The 19,550-nt window shown below is 44.0% G+C and overlaps 1 protein-coding gene across 4 annotated transcripts in view; it reads left to right on the plus strand.

Moving 5' to 3' along the window:
* Nucleotides 1–19,550, plus strand: part of CC2D2A (coiled-coil and C2 domain containing 2A) — a 130,213-nt gene that overhangs the window by 47,632 nt on the left and 63,031 nt on the right. For all 4 annotated transcript variants that reach the window (XM_013964800.2, XM_013964801.2, XM_013964803.2 and 1 more), the window contains 8 exons: nt 349–485; nt 2,549–2,680; nt 10,532–10,741; nt 11,820–11,926; nt 15,251–15,391; nt 15,513–15,669; nt 16,858–17,099; nt 19,215–19,392. In XM_013964800.2, the coding sequence (XP_013820254.2) occupies nt 349–485; nt 2,549–2,680; nt 10,532–10,741; nt 11,820–11,926; nt 15,251–15,391; nt 15,513–15,669; nt 16,858–17,099; nt 19,215–19,392 (1,304 nt within the window). The remainder of the gene's footprint in view (nt 1–348; nt 486–2,548; nt 2,681–10,531; nt 10,742–11,819; nt 11,927–15,250; nt 15,392–15,512; nt 15,670–16,857; nt 17,100–19,214; nt 19,393–19,550) is intronic.

A 19,550-nucleotide genomic window follows, 5' to 3' on the forward strand; every position in this document is an offset into this window, starting at 1 on the left:
CAGAAAGACAGATATTTTCATCCCTTATGTATGAGAGGACAGAATTCAGAGAAGAGGCTGGGCCAGGTTCACGCCACTGATGAGGCCAGCAGCCTCCCCTCTGATCTGGGTACCGTACTCCTCGCGGGCCATGTTAGGTATCGAATTATTTCATGATTCTCCAACATGGTGCTGCAGGAAAACACGTTCACCTGCCCCTTGGTCCTGCTTCTAGACATCAGTTTGGGGCATTTGCACTTTCCAAGAACCAAAGTAAAATCTCTGGTGGTGTCTTTAATTCACCAAACTGCAGTTTGAAATGTTTAGGTTGGCACTGATGTGGCTTGTGTTTGTTTATGAACTGTCTAGTGCCTACGTATAAAAAGCTTCCTGAGAATGTGCAGCCCAGGTACCTGGAAGATGAAGGCCTTTACATCGGGGCAAGACCAGAGGTGCCGCGAACCAACCAGAACATCATGGAGAACAGGCTCCTGACCCAGGAACCGGTGAGCTCTCAGCCCTGTTCTCTAGTGTAGACAAGGAGGGATTCACAGAGGGTCTTTATCCTGACGGGTCATCACTGCGGGGTGGGGCTCACCTCCTGAGGGTGTCTGCAGACTGGTTCATCCTGTCGCTGTTTTGTTATTATTGTTTTTTAATTTGTCCTCAATACCTTCAGTGACCCTCAAACATCACCCTTCTCCGCTCAATCCTACCTTTCCCAAGCTGGGTTTAGGCTCTTCCTACTAAATCACATATTGGTAAACCTTTTCCCAATTCACAGAAATTTTTAATTGTCCCAAGATAGAATGTTCTCAACTGTTTTTGTCCATAGTCGTCTATCTTGAAATTTTCACGAATATCATTTCCCTGGTGGTCCAGTGGTTAAGAATCCGCCACAAATGCAGGGACGCAGATTCAATCCCTGGTCCACGAAGACCCCACATGCCACGGGGCAACGAAGCCAGCACACCGCAACTACTGAGCCCACGCTCTAGAGCCTGGGAGCCACTGCTACTGAGTCTGTGTGCCTAGACCCTGTGCTCTGCAACAAGGAAGCTGCCGCAATTAGAAGTCCAGCACTGCAGCTAGAGAGTAGCCCCTGCTCACCCTCAACTAGAGAGAGACCCTGCATAGCAACAGAGATACCAGTGCAGCCAAAAAACTTAAAAATAAAATTTAAAAAATTGTTTAATAGGAAATACGTTTGTTTAAGCACTCCTTTGAAAGTGAAAGTGAAAGTCGCTCAGTTGTGTCTGACTCTTTGTGACCCATGGACTGTAGTCCGTGAAATTCTCCAGGCCAGAATACTGGAGTAGGTAGCCTTTCCCTTCTCCAGGGGATCTTCCCAACCCAGGGATTGAACACAGGTCTCCCGCATTGCAGGCAGATTCTTTACCAGCTGAGCCACAAGGGAAGCCCAAGCACTCCTTTAGCTTTTTCTTAAACTTATCAGGAGGGGGCTGAAAACTATATCTTAATTCTGGGGGGCATTAGTGAAGACTCAAATTTTAAATTTTTATTGGAATACAATTGATTTACAATTGTGTTAGTTGCAGGTGGATATACATATAGGCACTCTATTTTTTTTTTTTTAATTCTTTTCCCGTATAGGCCACTGCAGAGTACTGAGTAGCGTTCCCTATGCTATATGGTGGTGGTGGTTTAGTCACTAAGGCATGTCCAACTCTTGTGACCCTATGGACTGTAGCCCACCTGGCTCCTCTGTCCATGGGATTCTCCACGCAAGAATACTGGAGTGGGTTGCCATTTCCTTCTCCAGGGGATCTTCCCGACCCAGGAATCGAACCCGGGTCTCCTGCATTGCAGACAGATTCTTCACCAGCTGGTGGCTCAGAGGTTAAAGCGTCTGCCTGCAATGCGGGAGACCCGGGTTCGATCCCTGGGTCGGGAAGATCCCCTGGAGAAGGAAATGGCAAGCCACTCCAGTATTCTTGCCTGGGAAATACCATGGATGGAGGAGCCTGGTGGCCTACAGTCCACGGGGTCGAAAAGAGTCAGACACGACTGAGGGACTTCACTTTCACTTTCTTCACCAGCTGAGCTATGAGGGAAGCCCATGCTATATAGTAGCCCTATTAGTTATTTATTTTATATATAGTAGCGTGTATCCCCTGGAAACCATAAGTTTATTTTCTACAGCCACGCTATATATTTCTGTTTTGTAATAAGTTCATTTGTACCCTGTTTTTTAGATTCCACATATAAGCAATATCATATGATATTGGTCTTTCTGTGTCTGGCTTAGTGAAGACTCAATTTCTGATAGAAATTGGGACTTTAAAATGTCTAGGGAGTGGGAGGTGGGAGAGAGGTTCAAGAGGGAGGGGACACATGTATACCTACGGCATATTCATGTTGATGTGTGGCGGAAACCAAAACACTATTGTAAAGCAACTATCTTTAATTTAAAATAAATAATTTTTTTAAAAATAAAAGATCTACAGGACAGGGGAAGGTGCATGACATAATACGTGGTGACAGAGAGTTTCCCCACAAGCGCTGTTTATTTTTGTAAACTATTTTCTGTCCTTCTGCTTGATCCCAGGGGAGGAGATGGTTTGGAGATGACGGGAGGATCCTGGCACTGCCAAACCCCATCAAGCCGGTTCCTTCGCGACCACCCATGTTTACACAGGCGCAGGACATTAAGCCAGAACTGGAAACACTGTATAAAAAGGTAAACCTCCCCCTCCCATTTTTAATACATGAATTTACTTGAAAGTGCTTTGCTTTTTGAAGGGATTGGAGTGATGAATTTACAACATCCTATTCTGACTTTTCTTAACTAATTCACTGTCTTGCACATAAAAAGGAAACAGCAAGCCTGTTATATAAGACTGAGTCTCCTGCCCACACCGAATCCTTTCTTAAACCCTTTCTTACATCAGCAACAAGCTTCCCAGGTAGGAAGGCTTGGGTCATGTCCAGGTTAGCTGCCCCAATATTTTCTCTTTTCTCTCTGTCATCTCACATATACTGCAGGGTTATTTCCCCCACTGTCTCTGTATTATATCACTGGAGATTTTCTATCCTCACAAATCCTTTCTATGGTATTTTTCCCAGCTCTTTTACCACACTGCCTGGCTTGAGTCCTGGGCCTGCCTCTTGCTTGGCTCACTTGACCCCCCACCCCCACCCCCACCTTTCTCTGCTGTGGTTTCTTCCTTTGCAAAATGGCATCGGCTTACTAGGACTGTTGTGCAGATGGTTGAGATAATACATCAAAGTACTTAGAACAGGCTCAGTGAGGTCTGACCGGCTGGTGTTGAATAGGCAATTGCTTGCCTTCATTTCCCCACCCCCCCCCAACAATAAATGATTACATTTATTAACTATCTTTTTTAAAAAGTATCAAATAAATATATTCTGGGGGAAAGAAGCTATATTAAAATTAAAAGAATTGCTAGGCTTTGGTTACATATTTCTTTAATATCAGATACATTCTTACTAAAAATTCAGATAAATCTATGAACACATAGTGATACTAGAGATCAGAATAATTGCTTTTTTAATGTTTCCAATTTGGGTCAACATAAAATGACTTTTTACTATGAAATCACTTCTAAGCTTTCAATCCATGTCCCTTAAACATCATATCATGGTTTTTGGTTGCTGTATTATCATTACAATATTATTATCAAAACTTACAACTTCTACATTTTGTCCAGGATCACAATTTCCAACATTCTTTAGCTTTAGTTTTGTATTTATATGAGTTTAATGATGCAATTTATGCTTTTTTACAATCTTTCTGTTCCTCAAGGATTTTGTTTTTCTTAATTTTTTAGCTGACAGATATTTTGTTTCTGTGTCTTGGAGCTTCTGTTGTTGTTTCCTTGTTTTCCTAAGATATATCCATATGTACTTGGGCTTCCCAGGTGGCTCAGACATTAGAGAATCTGCCTGCAATGCAAGAGACCTGGGTTCAATCCCTGGGTCAGAAAGCTTCCTTGGAGAAGGAAATGGCAACCCACTCCAGTATTCTGACCTGAAGAATTCCACGGACAGAGGAGCCAGGCTGGCTACAGTCCAGGGTGTTGCAAAGAGTCAGACACAACTTAGCAACTCACACCCCCACACACAATCCAGATGTACTTATTCCTTAAATTCTTGTGTATTAGGAAAGACCTGTCTTATTTTCCCTTGTTTGTTTTTATTTCCTTCCTTCACGTTGAATTGCTCATGCTCTCCTGAAATGTAGCAAGGATCACCTCCTTCAGAAACTTGTGTAATTTGAAATGTGTAACATTTTGACACTGCTAAAGGCAAACAGAATAAGAGGATATAAGATCATCCTATAAAGCTATAGAACTGTAGAGCTATAGGTGATGAACAGAGAAGACATGGACCCAAATCAGAGAATCTGAGCTGGGTGTGTACTAAGCTGTGGCTTTGGGCATCTCCCTTGACTGCTGTGAAGATGTTTCCTTAATTAAAAAATCACCATCATCTCTACCTCATACAGCCATTATGAGCTTTGAAATGATATATGTGTTTTCCCTTTTATTAAATTGTGAATTTCTATAAAATATTGTTATCAGAGACAAATATTAATGAGTGGCTACTCTGTACAGAAATGTGGACCCTAGAAGTGGATTTACAAAGCAAGCATAAACCCAAGCCCCAGGCCTGAGGGATTTACCATCTACTTGCTTTATGACAAAGATACATGATATAATTAGTGATCTAGACAGTATCAACTTGTACCTAATAATCCATCAGTTTCTTTCTCCATCCATCCATCTGCTTCAGCATGAAACATTGATATAATGAAGCACAAATTTATGGGCTAAAATTAGAAAATAGAAGTCGTTACTATGGAGAGCAGGGTCTTGAGGGAAGCCGTTAATCTCGTCTGTCGCTTTCAGAAGCTCTGAGCTACTTGGGAAATGCACAGGAATCAGAGAAGGGTGCAGATCTCAGTTTCAGCGAAGGGTGGGACTGGATAGGAGAATGCAGCTTGGACCCAAGACGGATTGGGCTCCCTGCTCCCTCTCCCATGAATTATGTCCCCCGTGTAGAGAGTTTACCATGTGGAATGTCTGCTGAACCCACGGGCCAGTGAGCAGGCCCTTAGGAGATGGCTGAGTAAGGACAGCTAGATGCCACCAGTGACTCTGTCCAGCCAAGAGCTTGGACTAGTGGATCTTGGGCTTCAACTAAATCTCCACTCAGACACAGTCTTCCTTCTCTCTGGGGAAAGAGCCAGCAGGGAGAAACCAGAGGGTTTCCTTCTAGTCCTTTTGAGAGGCGAGAGCTTCCTAGCTTTGGGCAGAAACAGGAAAGTAGAGGAAGATAAGAGTTCCACTGAGAGGGGCTAGTCATCCTGCATCACAGAGCAAAGAAGTTAGAGGAGAGAGATCGGAAGGGGCTGGAGTCTTCCGAGATCTTTTCTAGAGAGTTAGGCTGCAAACATAGCAAAGCATGGAGAACATGCCAGGCTTCTGCCTACGAAAGAAGCAAAGGTTATATTAAAGGAGTTGTTCTGTTTAGTTGCTAAGTTATGTCCAACTCTTTTGCAAAGCCATGGACCATAGTCCACCAGGCTTCTCTGTCCATGGGATTTCCCAGGCAAGAATACTGGAGTGGGTTGCCATTTCCTCCTCCAGGGGATCTTCCTGACTCAGGGATGGAGCTGCATCCCTTGTGTCTCCTGCATTGGCAGGCAGATTCTTTACCACTAGCATCACCTGGGGAGCCCTCTGGTCCCCTGCTAAATTAGAAGAACTGTGGTAGTCAGCACTCTTTGAGTTGCAAGTGACAGAAACCCACTGCAAACCAGCTTAAGCCAGGAGAGAACTTAGTGACTCACAAAGCTGGAAGGACCTGGAGATGAATCATAAAATGAAGGCAGGGCTTTAGGAACCCGGACCTTGGGGCCAGGGACTCAGTGCTGGCAGTCTCTCTCTCTGCCTCTCTTTCCTCTGGTTCTCCTTGAATGGAGAACCTTCTCTCCTATGGAATGGAGAAACTTCTCTCCTGTTGTAGGCAGTCCAGAATTTGCCATGGGTTAGGACATTGATAATGTAAGCTCAGAGATGCCAGAGGAAAAGGATCATATCTTGTGGCAAGATTCCCATTATCAACACCAAGGACAAACTAGTCAGTTTTAAGAGGAACATACACTCCCCAACCTGACGTACTAGAGACACACCCAGAAGATGGAGAATGAGAAAACTTCCCAGGGAAGACAAGAACAACAGCTGTAGAATCTACTGCCAGCTCCGGGCTGGATTCAGGTTCTCTTGCTATTATTTTCTGAGGGAGGGCAAATACATACATTTTACTTTAATTCCCCCAATGATTGCTCTCTGTCTGTACAACCTTAAAATTTTTCTTCATCGGCCACACAACCCTGCTTGCACTGAAAACATCAGCAGATAATCCACACGCACCACCTCTGATAGTTTAGGTTTTCAGTTTTCCACCAAAGACTGAAGAACCAAACAATTTCAAAATGAAAATAATATACCTAAGAAATATTGTTGGTTCAGCAGTAAAGAATCCACCTGCAATGCAGGAGCTGCAGGAGACGAGGGTTCGATCCCTGGGTCGGGAAGATCCCCTGGAGGAGGAAATAGCAACCCACTCCAGTATTCTTGCCTGGGAAATCCCACGGACAGAGGAGCCTGGTGGGCTACAATTCATGGGGTCACAAAGAGTTGGGCACAACTTAGAGACTGAACAACAATATTCTTAGGAGAAATTGTTGGCACTTCTATCCTGATGGTTTTCAGTCTGCAAGAAAACAGATATAAGAGAAAGACAAGGAAGGGCGGATCTTTTTCTCCCTAATAGGAATAGAGCTGGGGTCTTTTGAGCAATCTCACTCAATGACGACTAGGAGTCCTGGAAATTTTTTCACTTGGTTGAGCTGAGATGAAGGCAGAGACCACCAGCAATCGTTTAAACATGGGCTAATGCAGTTTGGGGGAAAGAGACACATGATAACATTGCAAGTAAACAGGACCATGTTGGGCTTCCCAGGTGGGTGGTGCTAGTGTTAAAGAATCCACCCGCCAGTGCAGGTGATGCAAGAGACACAGGTTTAATCCCTGGGTCGAGACGATTCCCTGGAGTAGGAAGTGGCAACCCACTGCAGTATTCTTGCTGGGAAAGCTCATGGACAGAGGAGCCTGGCAGGCTACAGTCCATAAGGTTGCAAAGAGTTGGACTGAGCACACAGCACACATAGGACCATGCCACCGACATTATTTACTCATACCAAGCAGAGCAGAAGACAGCACCTGAGGGCCACACTCTGACTGAGCCCAGACCTCTGGAACCTGTGGTAAGAGGAATGGCAAAGCAAGAACCAGGAGGAGCCAAGCAATTGCAGAGGAATGTTTCCATTAAGTCTCTGGGACACAAGTCTTTGAGAGGTGGAAATATTTTAATTAATCCAGGTGGCCAGAAGGATCGTAAGACACATAGTCACAACCTGCAGGTTCAAAAGCCTTAACATGATGGCAGGTTGTAATTGAATACTCTTACCCCAAAGAAAGAGGACAGAGATGGGCCTTTGCTGTGGCAACATGATGGGTGAAGATATTAATGTCAGAACTCGGGCTTCAGAAGGTACGAAATATTGGTGGAATATGACCCCTGTGGGGATGGGTTTCCCCCCCTGTAAATCCAAAGGGAGATTTGACTCAGCATATTTTGGAGCTACAATACTATGGCCATCTGATGCAAAGAGCCGACTCACTGGAAAAGACTCTGAGGATGAGAAAGATTGAAGACAAAAGGAGAAGTGGGTGGCAGAGGATGAGATGGTTAGATAGCATCACCTACTCAGGGGACATGAATATGAGCAAACTCCAGGAGATGATGAAGGATAGAATAGCCTTGTGGGCTGCAGTCTGTGGGGTCACAGAGTCAGACATGACTTAGCAACTGAACACCAACAACTGAGGTATAGTTAATCTGTTTTTTTCAAGCCTACTTTATTTGTAAACACATCCCAGTTTTACAAGAACATATTTTTAAAATAAAAAAGTCTGCGTGTAGGTCTTCTCATCAAAGACAGACTGACATTTTCTAAGGAAGAAAACTTATTGTTTTATGAAAATGGAGGGTATGCCATAGTGGAGGTCTGTAGGAAATCACAAATCCTAAATATACATTAAGAGTCTACTAATCTTTTAGGAGGGAAATAAGTATGAAATTGAAAGACTAAAAAGAAATACACTCATATATCCTTACTCATGAATATCGATACAAAGAAGGTAACACAAAACCCAATAACAAATTTACTGGTAAATGAGGACTCATATTTGAATGTATTACTGTCAAATATTGCTACCATTTCAATGACTAATAGTAACTGAAAAGCAGATCACACTGTATAACAAGTGTGAAGGCCTCTTTGTCCATGCATACATGCACATCCACACACACACACAGTGTGACCTCCAAGCTTAGTCTGATGGCAAGAACAATGGGATCTTGAGCTAGGATTCTAATTCTGGAGTCTGCTCTTCTGCTTTCCATCCCTCCCTCTGCATATCTCAGGCTTCATCCTTCCTGCTCCAGGTTGTAAAGCTCATATCCCAGTCTGCCCCTCTCAGCCTACGGCTGCTCACAAACAGGTCCCACTACGTGTAGTCAACCGCTCATCTCTTGGAGTTATTGCAGGAAGGTGGACCCCTTCCAGGGCCCCCGAGGAGGATCTTGTGTAACAGCCCGTGGTTCCCTGACAGAATGAGTGAGGTGATACATGTGAAGTACTTTATACAATGCCTTGTTGTTCTTGTTGTTCTTGTTCAGTTGCTCAGTTGTGTCCAACTCTTTGTGACCCCATGGACTATAGCTTGCCAGGCTCCTCTGTCCCTAGAATTCTCCAGGCAAGAATACTGGACTGGGTTGCTATTCTCTTCTCCATGGGCTCTTCCCAACCCAGGGACTGAACCTAGGTCTCCTGCATTGCAGGTGGATTCTTTACCGTCTGAGCTACCAGGAAGCCTTATATGATGCCTGGTGACATACAAAATGCCAGCTGGATCTTTATCCTCAGAGGTGGAGCCAGAGCTGGAACCCAGGGCTTCTGCCCCAGTTCAGCATCTTTACATGATGCCATGAAGAAGGTTAAATGAAGAGACTCCTGAACATGTCACCCACAGCCGAAGAAGGATGAAAGCGTCACTTCTGAGTAGAGTAGTTGCAGCTGCCATTTAACCTCATAACTTGTAAATAGAATATTTGGGCCACATAATCTTTTCAACCTAGACAGTATATTAAAAAGCAGAGACATTACTTTGCCAACAAAGCTCCATCTAGTCAAAGCTATGGTTTTTCCAGTGGTCATGTATGGATGCGAGAGTTGGACTATGAAGAAAGCTGAGTGCTGAAGAATTGATGCTTTTGAACTGTGGTGTTGGAGAAGACTCTTGAGAGTCCCTTGGACTGCAAGGAGATCCAACCAGTCCATCCTAAAGGAGATCAGTCCTGGGTGTTCACTGGAAGGACTGATGCTGAAACTGAAACTCCAATACTTTGGCCACCTGATGTGAAGAACTGAATTTGAAAAGACCCTGATGCTGGGCAAGATTGAAAGTGAGAGGAAAAAGAAACGACAGAGGATGAGGTGGTTGGATGGCATCACTGACTCAATGGACATGAGTTTGAGTAAACTCTGGGAGTTGGTGATGGACAGGGAGGCCTGGCGTGCTGCAGTCCATGGGGTCACAAAGAGTCAGACACGACTGAGAGACTGAACTAAATTGAACTGGCTGAATATTTTCCAGACAACATAAATAACTTCCAGAAGTTCCTCTCCACAAAGGGGAGGCTCGAAGAAGTGTGAAAGCCCACATCCTGACTGTAGTCAGTGTTCATGACGAGGAGAGAACATGAAGACACAAAATCAGAAAGGTCACCTCCCCATTTTGGAGCTCCCAGCCTCCAAAACTAGATTCCCAGAAGAGCAGCAGTGGTCGACATAGAGTATCTTAATGAGTTTAATGAAGAAAAACAGACGTTGATATAGCACACCGTACACCAAGTGATCCAGGAAAGTCCCGGTGGAAATTTCCACTCCTGTTTTCAACACACTCAGCTGCCCCACCTCCCTCTTGCTCTGTTATTTTGCAGACTAATTTTCTTCTCAGGAAAACAAGAGCCAGCACGAAGCTCGGTTCAGTAAATTGTCTCTGGCTGTTGTCTGCAAACTAAAAACTTGTCCACATGGAGAGTGTCTATGATCCAAGTAATGATCAGTTTGGACTAGACTCTATGCTCTTCTCATTAAAAGAATTTCAAGGTCACCAGCTGCAAAACCCAAGAGTTCCAGGAAATGAGATAGTCGCATGACAAAGATTAGGGCTATGATTCAGTAGAGATAAACGCTGAAAGACCTAGGAAAGCAAGATTGAAGTGGTGTTCAGAAAAGGGCAGGCCCCGAAAGCTCCAGGGAACGGGGACTGGAGTGTGGTAGAAGGGACTTTGTGCCTGGCTTTCCCATTGCGCATTAGATGAGGAACTAGGAAGTGCCTGACTGTGTCTCCCCTACACTCTGCTCTTCTGGCAGGCAGTAAAATACATCCACAGAAGTCAGCATCTGATTGGATCTGGGGACTCTCCTGGGAATTTCCAGCTGGACATTGATATTTCGGGGTTAATCTTCACACATCACCCCTGTTTTAGCCGAGAGCACGTGTTGGCAGCCAAGCTGGCCCAGTTGTATGACCAGTACCTCGCAAGACGCCAGAGGAACAAGGCAAAATTTCTCACTGATAAGGTACCTGTGATCTCTTGCGTGCCAGTTGTTGATGGGATTGGTTCTCCCGAGGAGCCCAATCAATACAAATGCCTACGAGCAGCAAAGGCTCACGTGCCTCCTTCATGTTCCCTCTGTCTAGGATGTGATGTGTTGTCCTACCTAGAGGCAGAAGAAAGTCTAGGACAATGCACGTTTGGTGTGTGCAAATTCAGTGGCACACGCTTGGCTTAGAGAACCATTTGTGTAAACTGAGCAAATGATCTCACCCACCTCAAATGGGTATTAGATGGAAGATACAAGGCTGTGTCTTGCCTGTGTGATCTCAGAGGGTGAGATTGTTCACGGTTTGAGAATTTCTTGGTCCTCAGAGACATTCTCATCATTACATGTTAATTTCCCCAATAGGATACCTAAACAAAAGTCAGTTGTTTCAACTGACGCTCAAAGAAATGGCTGTCCATTTTGGGTTTACTTCTAATGTGACACTGTCCCGTGGAATATTCATGGGTAGTCTTGATTATAGATAATTTTAGTCTTAGACCCTGACCTTAAAAACTTATTGCCCAAATAAGGGATAATGCCACAATGCCTGCTCTTAAGAGTCTGTAATTTTATGTTCTGTATCGCAAGAATGTCATTCTGTGTCCAGACTTCAGAAAAGACTCCTTCTCTCTTGGAAGAAAACTTGTTTCTGAGACACTAGAGCAGAGGAAGCACCGGTCATGAGCAGATGGGTCTGGACCACAGAATAAGAGTGGACACATGTGGTCCAAGAGGGAGGGGACACATGTGTACCTGTGGCTGATTCATATTGATGGAGGGCAGAAACCAGCACAATGCTGTAAAACAATTATTCTCCAATTAAAAAGAAATAAACTACACAAATAAAGACTAGAGGCAATATTTCTCTCAAAGTTCACTTCGGTGGAAGCATGGAGATGTCTGAGTGCTTGCACGTCCATTGTGTCATCCTAAATGATGCCTGTCTGAGGTTGCAGGCATCATCTTACCCTGGAGAAGTGGGTGGGTCCAAGCACATCACTTGTGGTGAGGAGCAGAGCTTCTAACTCAAAACTTGAATCCACATCTCTTTAAGCTCCACGCCCTAAGAAATGCTGTTCAGATGGGCCTTAATCCAGCAAAAACTCCTAAGACACTTGAAACAACCTCCAAAACCATCAATGAATATAAATCTGAGATTCGGTGAGTAAAATCTGTGATTATAACTGCTGCTTTTTTCCCTGTGCTTGTTGAGAGTTTATTTTCTCAGAGTTTTTCCTGAACGTATTGAATACATTATAACCAAATGGGCTTCCTAGGAGACGCTAGTGGTAAAGAATCTGCCAGCAGTGCAGGAGACCCGGGTTTGATCTCTGGGCGGAAAAGATCTCCTGGAGAAGGAAATAGCTACCCACTCCAGTATTCTTGCCTAGAGAATCCCATGGACAGAGGAGCCTGGTGGGCTACAGTCCATGGCGTCACAGAGAGTTGGACACAACTGAGCGATGAGCACTTTCACTGTCAAACGAAATAATGAGATATGTCCGTCATGTTAACACCAAATTTGAAGCCCAATAAAAGCATGAGGATGAAGGTGGGGCCGTGGAGGACTGGGGAAAGTGGTTGGGGGGAGCAGAATATGATACCCCCTGTTGGTATAAACAAATATTGCTACAGCCACCACTTCTGAGAGAGTGTCTTGTCCGGAAATGAACAAAGAGTTGAAAATGCCCATGAGTTGAAGTGAAGTGAAGTGAAGTCGCTCAGTCGTGTCCGACTCTTTGCGACCTCATGGACTGTAGCCTATCAGGCTCCTCCGTCCATGGGATTTTCCAGGCAAGAGTGCTGGAGTGGATTGCCATTTCCTTCTCCAGTTAGAATCCTGCAATTCTGCTTAAGACACTCCAAAGAGCTGTGGGCATCTGTACCCTGGAGACATGTGCAAGGGTTCCACAGTATCACTTACAACAGCAAGAAGCTAGAGATAACCCCACACCAGAATGAACCCATCAGCTTCGGTCTTGTAATGAACATCCATACTACAGTAAAGAGTGACTGAATTAGACCTGTGTGTATCATGGATACAATAGTGTGGAGTGAAAAAATCCAGTTGGAAGAGGATACTCACTGTGTGATACAGGTCATGAAACCTAAAGACCATGTGAAATAACACTCATGTCTTCCAGGTAAACACACATCTGTGTCACGTAGGGACAGAAAAGACACACATGCCAGTTTTTTCCTTCAGGAAGGAAAGAAGAGGATGAATGGAGAGGTCTCCAAATGTAAACATTGCAAACAAAAACCCTGAGTAAATGATCACTGAAGACTCAGATGATCGCATTTTTCAGAAATGAAGTAGTTTTTTTTTCTCAGGTTTTTAGGTTACTTCTTGAAGTACCTTTTTTTCTTTTTTAACTTTTGAACTTTTTGCTTTATATTGGAATAAAGGCTTCTCAAGTAAAGAATCTGGCAACACAGGAGCCGTGGGAGACACCGATGCAATCACTGGGTTGGGAAGATCCCCTAGAGGAGGAAATGGCAACCCACTCCAGTATTCTTGCCATGGACAGAGGAGCCTGGAGGGCTACAGTCCATGGGGTCACAAAGACTCAGACATGACTAAGTGACAGAGCAAGGACACACGCATAGCTGATAAAACAATGTTGAGATAGTTTCAGGTGCACAGCAGAGGGACTCAGCCATGCATTTACCTGCGTCCATTCTCCTTCAAACTCCCTTCCCCTCTGCTCAAACGGGGGAGTTTGAGCAGAGTTCCCTGTGCTATACAGTAGGATCTTGTTGGTTATCCATTTTAAATATAACAATGACTGCATGCCCATCCCAAACGCCCTAACCATCCAAAACGAGTCTTATTCTAGTTCATGGCCTTCTAACTTTTCTAAGGTCTTCCAAGAGTCCTCAGTCTTGACTACCCAATAACTAACTGGCTGTTATCTTCTGCCATCTTCCTTTTCCATGATACTGACTGAATGACCTTCAGCCCTTCATCTGTGTGTCTGTCTCCTGAGCTGAACTATAAACTCCTTGAGGACAGAAAGTAAAAGTGTTAGTTACTTAGTCATGTCCAACTTTTTGTGACCCTATGGACTGTAGCCCACCAGGCTCCTCTGTCCATGGGACTCTCCAGATAAGAATACTGGAATGGGTTGCCATTTCCTTCTCCAGGGGATCTTCCCAACCCAGTGATTGAACTTGGGTCTCCTGCATTGCAGGCAGTTTCTTTACCGTCTGAACCACCAGAGAAGCCCCTTGAGGACAGAGACACCTCCTATCTCCTACACACTTCTGAATCCCCTGGAATGACATCAAAAGGAAAAAAAAATTGAATTAATTAATCTACTAACTAATAGCGTAATAAAGCACATTTGGGTTTTGGATTTGGCTATTATTTGTAGAGAGGACAAAATTAGGCATTAAATAATTCCCAAATACATAAAGTATCATTTTCATTCAATAAGAATGAAAACATTTTCAAATGATGCCTCTACAAATCAAGCCAAACTTTTGCAAATATAGTCAGCACAGAAAACTCGCCAGGGCATGTAGTAACATTGCTTCATCTCCTAAATGTAGAACTTGTGATTTGTACTAACACAGACAGACTTTAATATACCAGTTGTTAACTGGTTCAGCAACATACTTTCCTATTTACAATAATTTAGTCCTTGAGAACTATATTTACTGGGCCCTTTATTTTCACAACTTCAAAGCTGTCTGTTTATTTAAGACTGCACAGTATGAATGAGAATTTTAAATGATTCAGTTCAGTTCAGTCACTCAGTTGTGTCCAACTCTTCGCGACCCCATGAACCGCAGCACACCAGGCCTCCCTGTCCATCACCAACTCCCGGAGTCCACCCAAACCCATGTCCATTGAGTTGATGATGCCATCCAACCATCTCATCCTCTATTGTCCCCTTCTTCTTCTGCCCTCAATCTTTCCCAGCATCAGGGTCTTTTCAAATTCAGTTCTTCGCATCAGGTGGCCAAAGTATTGGAGTTTCAGCTTCAGCATCAGTCCTTCCAATGAACACCCAGGACTGATCTCCTTTAGGATGGACTGGTTGGATCTCCTTGTACTCCAAGGGACTCTCAAGAGTCTTCTCCAACACCACAGTTCAAAAGCATCAATTCTGGGGTGCTCAGCTTTCTTTATAGTCCAACTCTCACATCCATACATGACTACTGGAAAAACCATAGCCTTGACTAGATGGACCTTTGTTGGCAAAGTAATGTCTCTGCTTTTTAATATGCTGTCTAGGTAATTTAGTCTAATTGAAGTCAGATTCTTCTAGAGAAAACAAAATTAAATAACCTCTCAAAACAGACCAGCATCCTACTGACTTCAAATTTGCATTCATATTTTTGGTTTTCTAGTACATAAGAAATGTCATAGCTATGAAATTAATTATATAATCGCTATAGTGTTATTCGTTTCTATTTTTAATTTGCAAACACACCTAAATAACTTTTAAATACATATCCATATATTATATCTCCTAGGGAAACAAGAAAACTGCGTGATGCTGAACAAGAAAAAGATCGAATGTTGCTTAAGACCATCATAAAGGTCTGGAAAGAGATGAAGTCCCTCCGAGAGTTCCAGAGGTTTACAAATACTCCCTTGAAACTTGTTTTGAGAAAGTAAGCTTTTTCCAAACATTGTATTATTGGGTTATAGCATGCATAGAAAATGTATTTGCTGTTATTATTACTCTGTCACTTAATTTCAAGAAACATCTAGAGTGTCATAAATTATTTTAAGGGAAAAAGTTGACCAGAAAGCCGACGAAGAAGCATATGAAGCAGAAATTCAGGCTGAGATCAATGAATTGCTGGAAGAGCATACTGAAGAGTATGAACAGAAGATGGAGGTGTACAGAGTCATGCTGCAGCAGTGGAAAGCCTGGAAGAAAGCCCAGGTCTGTGAGCAGCCTTCAACAGAGCTGCCCTGGAGGACAGGGGCGTCTGGGAGGAGGCAGCTTGGGGCAGGAGGAGGGAAACTGGGCAGGCAGACTGGGGTCCCCTGCCCGCTCTTCTCTGTCTCCTCCTGGCCCTCTTGCTAGGGAGCAAAAGGATGAGCGAGTGAACTGGTTGATGCACTTGTTGAAAATGTGACCCGGCCAGTGGATACCAGAGCCAGCTTTTTCCAAAGGCTGGTCTCTGTATCAGGCTGTGACTATCTGAGTGAGCAAATAAGTAAAACATAGTAATTGCTCATGAGTGTGTCAAGCGCTGTGCTAAGCCTTTTACACACCTTGCACCAGTGAATGTAGGGTATTGTGCTTCTGGGTTTCTGTTAGAAAATTGTGTGACTTTGCACACACGTCCCTGCAAAACTGAATCCAGGAACAATAAGTAAAAGATCAGGATGTGTAATAGGCATAAGCTCATCCGCCTCAGTTCAGCTGATGCACATTTCTCCCATTTCATGGCTCAGTAACAGTCCATTGTACACACGTACCACAACATCTCCATCCATCTGTTGATGGACACTTGGGTTGCTTTCATGTCCTGGCTATTGTAAATAGTGTTGCAGTGAACATTAGGGTACATGATGGGTAGGAAGGAGGCCCAAGAGGAAGGGGATATATGGAGATTATATATATATACACACACACACACATATATATACTTATGATTGATTCGCACTGTCATGTGGCAGCAAGCAACACAAAATTGTAAAATGACTGCCCTCCAATTAAAAATAAAAATTGAAAAAAAAAAAAATCAGTGTGACCTGCAGGACCAGTTCTGCTCACAAGCCTTACTTTAATTTCAAGATGTATCCTTGGTCTTTAGAACTGATCACATGCATAACCAACTTTTTTAAGCTCTCTGTAGGGACCAGGCACTGTGATAAGTGCTTTCCAGGCGTGATCTCATTTCAACATCAGTGGAAAAAAAAAATCTCCTATGATTGTTCCCATTTTGTAGATGAGAAAACCGAGGCACAGAGAGGTCAAATGGCTTCGTGAGCTGCCCAAGTGCACACAACTGATGGGGGTGAAGCTGGGTTTGCATCCCACGCCTATCTGATCCTGAAGATTGTGCTTTTCAAAGAAATTCCAAAATTTCTACTTGAGATAAGTTTGCCTCTTACCCGACAGAGGGCCAAAAAGAAGAAAAAGAAACAGGAAGTGGAAGAACATCCCGCCGATGAGGAGAGGGAGGAGCCAGGTCCCGGGGAGGAGCCTGAGAAGCCCGCCCCTCCAGAGCCCGTGGACAGGGCGGTGATAGAGCAGCAGGTGAGGGAAAGAGCCGCCCAGAGCCGGAGGAGGCCGGGGGAGCCCACGCTGGTCCCGGAGTTGAGCCTGGCGGGGAGCGTGACGCCCAACGACCAGTGTCCCAGGTGAGCAGACGCTCTGACCGTGAATGAGGTTGACATGCGATGCACACACGCACATGTGCACCATATGGAGTATACATCACCTGGTCAACATGCAATGATCGGGAGAATCTTGAACTCTCTATAGCCATATGTTAGCTTGGACTATATGCCACTGCAGGGATTTGTCCAGATTTTGATGATTTCCTACGGTTCACGCACCCAGTACATCCCCACTGGCCCCACAGGAGTTCACTGCCCGAAGGCTAGCAGTGATCAGAAAGGACACACTGAGGTTACAGATAAAGGCTCCAAAGCGGAAGCCATGCAGGCAGGCACTGTGCAGAGCACTTCCTACAGGCAGCTTCGGGCAGTGAACTCCTGTGGGGCCAGTGGGGATGTGCTGGGTGTGTGAACCATAGGAAATCATCAAAATCTGGACAAATCCCTGCAGTGGCATATAGTCCAAGCTAACATGGCTATAGAGAGTTCAAGATTCTCCCGATCATTGCATGTTGACCAGGTGATGTCCTCTCCCTGGCAAAGTGGATTCCTATCCACTGTACCACCAGGGACGTCCCCATGGTATGTCTTTTAAAGGGAAAATTTAGGTTGATTTTACAGTCTTTGATGATGAGTCCCATTTTGACCAAAAATGTATACCTCCGTCTGAAGTTTCTGAGTTTTCACTGGGTTTGGGGACTATAAACCAGGTTTCCCTGAGTCGGTGATTATAATCCACCCCCTTCATCAGGCCATCAGGGGAGGGGGCCGTGCAGAAGAAGAAGGTGTTTCAGGTCTGTCACTGGCACGGGGTCATTGGAAATACGCCTTTTAAAACACTCAGAGTCCAGTCTTTGGGGGTCTCGGATACTTCTTGAGATGGTGTCAAATGTTTTTTATAGGAAAAATAATCGAGCAATTTCACACCTGGGATGGGCCTAAATTCAGTTCAGTTCAGTCACTCAGTCATGTCTGTCTCTTTGCGACCTCATGGACTGCAGCACATCAGGCTTCCCTGTCCATCACCAACTCCCAGAGCTTGCTCAAAACTCATATCCATCGAGGCCTAAATTATAGAGATGCAAAAAATTAAACCTACTCTCCCAGTTTAATGAGTACAGAATTTCTATTTGGGATGTTGAGAACATTCTAGAGAAGAATAGGGGTGTTGGTCACATCACATTGCAATGTACTTAAGGCCACCAAATGGTTTACTTAAATAATGTTAACATGGTAAGTATTATGTTGTGTGTATATATATAATCATAATATTAAAAAAATAACACTCGAAAAAACCCTGAGTATGTTTTGGATTTTTCTGCTCTCACCTTTTTGAATCCTTAACAGACTGAGTTACTATTGACTTAAGCAATAAGTGGCATTTGGAGTGGGCATCTCTACAGATAAATAAGTGGGCATCTCTACAAATAAAGACTGCTCTTGAAGGTGTTGACTTTTTTTTTCTTTTTAACTTCCTGGCTGTAAGAATGATATGGTTACTAGGATACCTCCTGTCTTCTACTGGGATTCAAACGACCTTTAAAAATAAGGAATCTTTCTTAGTTCCCTACAGACAAAGAGCAGTGACTCACCGTCGGAAACTGTTAGGAAAAAGTTTGGATTTTGAAAAAGCTGAGTTGACCCAACTGCTACAATATGCTGTGATTTTTTTTTAGGATAAAACATCACATCCAAACATAAACCACTATTAGCCTTTATGGTCCAAATTCACTCCATTTGACAAATAATATGATTCTGTTTACTTAAACTGTTGGGATGCAAACGTAAGGCTTGCTTGGAAAAAAATTTTAAAGACTGTAGCACAGCGATGCTTGGACCACAGTTCTAAATCACCTGTAGGCTTTCCAGGACCTCTTATTTCACATCACATGTATTGTTATATCAGATTTGCTTCCCATTTAGGTCACCGCAGAACAATGAGGAGAGTTTCCTGTGCTATACAGTAGGTTGCAGGGAGGTGTCCCTGCAAGACCTGTGGCTGCCTTGGTTCAGTGAAGACCTCCAGTGTATCTCACCTCCAGTGTATCTCACTCTGCTCAGCACCCTTGTGTCAGCCACTCCGCTTATACTTAGTACACGAATATTGACCCACCCATGGATGGTCTCACTCTGCAGGGTGGAGGTCTTGCGAAGGGAGGACGTCAAAAGACGCTCGCTGTTCCTAAAGGTGACCTTCAACAACAAGGAGGTGTCCAGGACAGAGAGCCGGCCGCTCGGGGCGGACTTCCGAGTTCACTTTGGACAGATTTTCAATTTGCAAATATTCAACTGGCCGGAGAGTTTAACGCTGCAGGTACCTTTTAAAAATTTTCTCTCCGTTTTTTTAAAATTCATTTTTATTGCACTAGCGTTGCTTTATAATGCCGTGTTAGTTTCTACTGTACAGAAAACTGAATCCGCTCTGCGTATACATGTATCCTCTCTTTTTCGGATTTCCTTCCCATTTAGGTC

This window comes from Capra hircus, chromosome 6, assembly GCF_001704415.2.
Source record: "Capra hircus breed San Clemente chromosome 6, ASM170441v1, whole genome shotgun sequence".
NCBI classification, from domain to species: Eukaryota; Metazoa; Chordata; class Mammalia; order Artiodactyla; family Bovidae; genus Capra; species Capra hircus.